Genomic DNA, 5,955 nt, shown 5'->3' on the forward strand with positions numbered 1-5,955 from the left:
CCGGTCTATTATTGTAGTAACACGATGGCATGTAACAACAAAACGTACCGTGACTGGTCGTTTACATGACTCAGTCTCTTCACGTGCAAGCAGGCGATTCTCAGCACCCTCAAGAAACAAATCGGTCAAAGGGAAAAATTATTGGCCGATGCTGATAATTTAAAAAGTCAGAAATTCGGCCGATTTGTTGGCCTCGGTGATATATCGGTCAACCACTAATACTGATATCTAGAAATGGCAAATTCAGTCAAAATAGTTTTTGTGGAAAACTGTATAAGATAAACATGATTTGAAATAAAGAGGCTTTTATTTTGAAAAATGTCATGGGCACAAGTTAATCATGGGACCTTCACACGTCTGCTAGTCACCAAGCGGAAGTCATCATGGTTGGTTAAACTTGAATGGGTGAATGGGGGACCACAGCAAATGTAATTTTTTGCTTACCCGTTTGCTCCAATAGCAAAAAAAAAGAAAAAAAAAAAAAAGAACGATTACGCTTTCACAGCTTTGCAAAAGAAGATAAAAATATACATTGCTGGATAACAGCAGTATCTCATCGCATCTATGGTAAATTATTTCTTTAAAACGTATTCCAGGGTAATATAATACAAAGTGCAACGTTATAAATGTACACTAAATATATTTAAAATTGGAAATATAAAAGAGTTGTTAAAGAAGGCGGAAACGCGTCATAACAGGTCTGGACTCTTTTCACTCTCCGGGTTTTGGAATGCAGAAGTAAACCATTGCAGGATAAACTTCGATAGCGGTGAATGGGAGATCACAGCAAATATTATTTTCATTTACCCATTTGCTCCAAGAACCAAAAAAAAATAAGTAAATAAATAAATAATCCACTATTACATTTGAATGACTTTCCAGAAGAAGGAAAAAAAATAGAGAGCGGTGGATTAAGACAGTAAAATGGGAGATGCCAAATTTACTGTCACTCTCTGAGCAGCTGTTATCGAAACCCCCTCGCAGCTGTGGTAATTCGTTTTTTAAAACTGATTCCAGGGTAATATAACACAAATCATAATGTTATTAACTTAAACTCAATATTTAAAAAAATGATCATATAAAAAAGTTTGCTACATTTACGCTGCTAAATAAGGCGGAAACGCGTCATCACAGTCTGTGAAAAAGGTCTATTGGGTAGTTTATTGGTAGTCTGTCAATTTATTTTTTAAATATTATTTATTTTTTTATCTCCGCTGATATCGTCAAAAGGCAAAATAATTTTTGAAAAACCATTTAAGAAAACATATTTGCAGGATCTAATATTTGTAGAATACAGAATGTGATAAACTGACTTAAATTGAATAAAGAGGCTTTTATTTTGAAAACTAAAGCCCTCATATGCTTATTGGATCTCAGTGACGGTATATCTGTGTATATCAAAGTGAATTTAATCTTCTTTAAAATCTAGAAAAGGCAAGTAGTCAGATAAACTAATTTTGCGGAGCTGTTAAAGAATATATATTCGCTCACATACCGTGTCTGCCAGAGACGAAATAAACAGAAAACTGGACGTAAATAACCCACCAACAGCAGCATGCATCCTGCTGTAGTACAAAACGGTTAAATCTGGGTCAATAACAATATAAGTGCAGTGCTTACAAGAAGACCTTATTAATAAGGTATCACATTAATTTTAATCAGTCATTTTATAAGACCTGTGAGACTACAGTTACTCCACACCAGCATCTCAAGGAACATTACAAATATTTGTCATAACTTATTGATTTACCATGCCATGATGTTGCTTTCCAGAAGAAGGTGAACATGGAGTCTGCCAGTCTGGAGAACTTGTGTGTCCTCTACCACAGTGCAAACTATATTGTTGTTAATAAACACTGGGACATCCGTATTGATAGCAAGATGTGGTATGAGAAGCAGACTGTTCAGAGCCAACTGAAGTATCACTTCCCGGAGCTTGCAGATCCTGGCACCTACTATGGCTTCAGGTCTTCCTCTCAAGTTTTAGTTAGTTAAATATCAGATGAGCAAAATTTAATAATATAAGACCACATTTGTGTCTGACAATTTGTTCATGCATTTTCTTTTATTCTCGTGTTTTCTTAGGTTTTGCCATCAACTGGATTTCTCTACAAGTGGAGCTTTATGTGTTGCATTAAACAAGGCAGCAGCAGGGCATGCGTATCGCTGCTTTAAAGACCGGCTTGTTATCAAAGCTTATCTTGCACTGGTACTGTGACATTCAATTAATATATACAGGGTTTTCCCTAACAACACATACAGACTGTTATATTTCTTGTGCAGGTCCGTGGCATTGTGGCTGAGGAGAAAGTGACTGTGGACTTTGCTATCGGCAAGAACACAACAGAGGGCAAGACCCATATGATGTGCATTGAAGGAACAGATGGTCAGAATCACCTTTATTAAAAATCTCAGTTAAGTCACTAAACAACAATATAAATTAATTAACATATTTCCTATTTCCTCTCGTGCACTGTAGGGTGTGAAAATCCCAAGCCCTGCCAAACAGAGCTCACAGTATTAGAGTATGGAACATATGAAGGAGACACAGTCACTAAAGTGCTTTTGCAACCTCTGACAGGTATCAAATTGAGAATTCAACACAAAATAAGAGAGTACAGATAAAATACATAGATTTATGTTTTCCACTTGAAATACTTTACAGGACGGACCCACCAGCTAAGAGTACACTGTAGTGTCATTGGTCACCCCATAGTGGGAGACTTCACGTATAGTCTACGCACAGACAACTCTCCTTATCGCATGATGCTGCATGCTTACTTCCTGCATATTCCACTGGAAAATGAACTGATACAAGTCATAGCCACAGATCCCTTTCTGCCCAGCATAGACTCAAAATGGGCACCAGAAAGATGTGTGAACTCTCTGGAGGATTTACTAAAGAATATTTTAACAAAGCCACAGATTGAGAAACAGAGCCAAGAAGAAACAGAGACAGTGCACAGGAGCAGCAGCCCAGTGGAGAGTGAGGAACAGAAGGCACAGTGTCAACAGTGGCTTTGTGAATGGAACCTTGACTGAGGAATCCTTATGCTTAGCGGCTCAAGAAACTTACCATTTTATTCTGTTTTACCAGTTCTGAAACATACAGTATGTTTTTAAATTGCAATGATCTCTTATATGTCAAAAGATCTAGAAAAATTTGATTCTTCATGTCATGACCCCTTTAAGAGAGGCCTGTTGAGTATATGAAGTGTGCTATGTGTACAAAAGGTATTGTTCATTATATGAATCGAGTAACAGTATGGTTTAAACTTTTGCGCTTGAATACAAATTGATTTTAAAATATTTTTTATGATTTTATTTGTTTGGTTTGAACTAGTTTTTGTTGCAGACTATGGGAGTACATCCACCACCCCACCAGTGGTCCAAACTCCCAACAATTCCTACCTCAAACAAGTGGATAATGAAATATAAATGTAGCTAAATGAGTCTTGGATGTCTACAGAGTATTTTATTGCATGTCATCCTTTTCCTTACACTGTAGTGTAATATTTGGAAGTCTACTAACGGAGCCCTCAAGACATGGAGAAAACGGTGAAATAACTTGAAATGATTCAGTATACATTTTCTTTATAAAAAAAGCATTTATTAACAACTATAATAAAATCTGTTTTATCACACAGATACCATTTAGTGTTGCAGAGATGGTAAAGCTAAAAAGCTCATTTGTAATAAATAAAGGACTTTCAGTATATCAGCTGATCACTGAGTCTTGTGATCTCCCCCAGCATTGCAAATAAGACTGCTGTGTTGCAACGGCATCAAATAAGATGCATTAATCTAAACATACCTATTTGAAATACAGGAGAGATGTGTGTATAACTGATTCACATATTTTATACTTTTCTATATTAGCATGGACATGATCAAAGCTAGGTGTATTTACTGCAAGTATGTAACTGCAGCAACAGTCTATTAGTGCTTTTGGTCCCAGAAGACACAAAACTGAAGTTTAGTCCTAGATCTGGCTGAGAGGGAGGAATTTCTGGTAGTAACTTTTGGTAACATCGATCATCAGTTCCTGTGTACATTCAGGGAGCTCTCCTGAAAACAAACCTGAAATTTGGAATCAAAGTTAAGCTTAAATATTTGCATTTACCAAGTGAAATGAATTCATCTGATTTGTCTAAATTTCACTGTCTAATGCAAATACACATCACCTCTTTAACAAATTATACTTATTTGAAAAACAATTTATAATCATGTTGGATAAAATCCAAATGCCGATTGCCATCTTTGTTATGAAGAAATATATATGAAGTGTACGTGAAGGTGCCCACCTGGACAGCCAGAGAACACTGTGAATGGAGGAACCACTGTCTCTGGAGGAAGGACAGTATTATCCAATATCTTACAGCAGTCCTTTAAGACGCAGCGTCGACCCTGAAATATATGCACCCCAGTTAAGCACTGCCAGGTCAAAATATCAGTCACAAACACATAACAAATGGCAGCATGCGGATGAGGGCTACTTACAATCACACAGTTCTTGCCAATGTGGACGTATGATCCTATCTGTGCGGCGTTGACAACACAGTCCTCCTCTATGAAAACATGGTCCCCAATATGTAGGGGGAAGAAAGCCACACTGATGTACACAAAACAAAGAAGAAGAATTAAAGAAAGAATTATAATTTCTACATAAGCAAGTTGAATATGATGTCAGAATCAAGTGCATTTCAATCATACAGCTCCATGTTTATCAATCTACTTACTACTACTTACCCTTTGCTGAATTTCTTAAAAGGTGGTCGGATTACACTACGACTTTTAATGACACAATGTCGCCCAACTCTGACATTAGCAAGATCTCCTCTGATAATACAGTCATTCATCACAATAGTCTGAAACAGACATTAAACAACAAAATCGATACGTTTGCTAAGAGAACAGGAAATACCACAGCAAAAATGACACGACATAGAGGTGACTTACTTTTCCATTGAGTACAATGTTCTGACTGCCGCAAAGAACGGACTGTCTGCTCACTTTATTGCCCGACGCCTGCAAAGATTAAAAGGAGAGTGAACGTTACCGTTACATGACGGTCCAGTTGTGGATCAGCTCCAGGCTGATGTGAGTAACTAAATTAACTAAATGAGCCATTGATACCGACACTTATTGACCGGTAAGTAATGATAAGTCACAAGCAATCGCGTGCTGCTTCCATCATCTTTGTTTAACAAATGAAAACATTCACACACTCGGTTTGCAGAGACAACTAATCGTTCAGATATATCGTAGTTCTGATTTATACTCGTAACCTCGCAACCTCACCGTTCTATTCACATACCGTCTCGATGTATTCTGCCTTATTGTATAATATCTCACACAGCTCCATATTTGCAAAATTGTATTGTTTTGCTCGTGAAACTCTTGAGATCAGCAGCTGTCAACCACTCCCTCGCTATTTCCGCTTCCGGTTAGTATCAAGACAACTTGTAGGTGACAAATCAATATACAAATGCTACCTTAGGTTTTATGTATTTCTTTTATTGATACATTTAGAATATTATTTGTGTTTAATTTTATTTTATTTATTATTATTATTATTATATATTTTTTTAAATTAAAAATGCTTTCATAATTTTTACACCACCACAGAGCCCTTCTACCATAAGTATAATTTGACGGTCCCACAGACAGTATGGGCGGTACACTGGCTGGGAGATTTTTTTCATGGATGTCTATTGAGGAGAAGCTTCAATGTGCTGAATAAACTGTTTTTTTTTTTTTTTTTTTTTTTTTTGTGAGGAAACAGCTCATCGCTTCATGAATTTACAGCCTGTTCACTAATCTTTAACGTGTTTTACACAAAACAATCCTGTTGGAATGAACTATGTGTGGAGTTTACTACGATAAAATAGCTGTTTTATAAAAGAGAAGACACGGACAATTTTGCGACAGATAGGTGTCAGTTTACGGTTCTAC

At 36.7% G+C, this 5,955-nt stretch overlaps 2 protein-coding genes across 11 annotated transcripts; one reads left to right on the forward strand and one right to left on the reverse strand.

The window, feature by feature from the left end:
• The first annotated feature begins 490 nt into the window (after positions 1-490).
• rpusd1 (RNA pseudouridine synthase domain containing 1) lies at positions 491-3,439 on the forward strand. Of its 10 annotated transcripts, none has more exons than XM_051717014.1 (6): positions 491-567; positions 1,777-1,967; positions 2,086-2,209; positions 2,284-2,386; positions 2,480-2,581; positions 2,666-3,439. In XM_051717014.1, exons 1-6 carry the CDS (start codon positions 565-567, stop codon positions 3,040-3,042), a joined length of 900 nt encoding a protein of 299 aa, XP_051572974.1. In that variant the 5' UTR covers positions 491-564; the 3' UTR covers positions 3,043-3,439. The 10 variants fall into 10 exon arrangements, with proteins under 10 accessions (XP_051572974.1, XP_051572973.1, XP_051572971.1 ...); XM_051717013.1 differs by having other exon boundaries at positions 511-567; positions 1,774-1,967; XM_051717011.1 differs by lacking the exon at positions 491-567 and adding an exon at positions 709-1,018 and having other exon boundaries at positions 1,774-1,967.
• Positions 3,440-3,588: 149 nt separating this feature from the next.
• On the reverse strand, positions 3,589-5,441 carry LOC127451939 (dynactin subunit 5). The gene is made up of 6 exons (XM_051717021.1): positions 5,318-5,441; positions 4,960-5,028; positions 4,750-4,868; positions 4,501-4,612; positions 4,305-4,407; positions 3,589-4,080 (listed from the first exon to the last, which is right to left on the reverse strand). The coding sequence occupies exons 1-6, from the start codon at positions 5,363-5,365 to the stop codon at positions 3,983-3,985; spliced, it is 549 nt and encodes a 182-aa protein (XP_051572981.1). The 5' UTR covers positions 5,366-5,441; the 3' UTR covers positions 3,589-3,982.
• Positions 5,442-5,955: the final 514 nt, after the last annotated feature.

This window comes from Myxocyprinus asiaticus, chromosome 14 (genome assembly GCF_019703515.2).
Source record: "Myxocyprinus asiaticus isolate MX2 ecotype Aquarium Trade chromosome 14, UBuf_Myxa_2, whole genome shotgun sequence".
NCBI classification, from domain to species: domain Eukaryota; kingdom Metazoa; phylum Chordata; class Actinopteri; order Cypriniformes; family Catostomidae; genus Myxocyprinus; species Myxocyprinus asiaticus.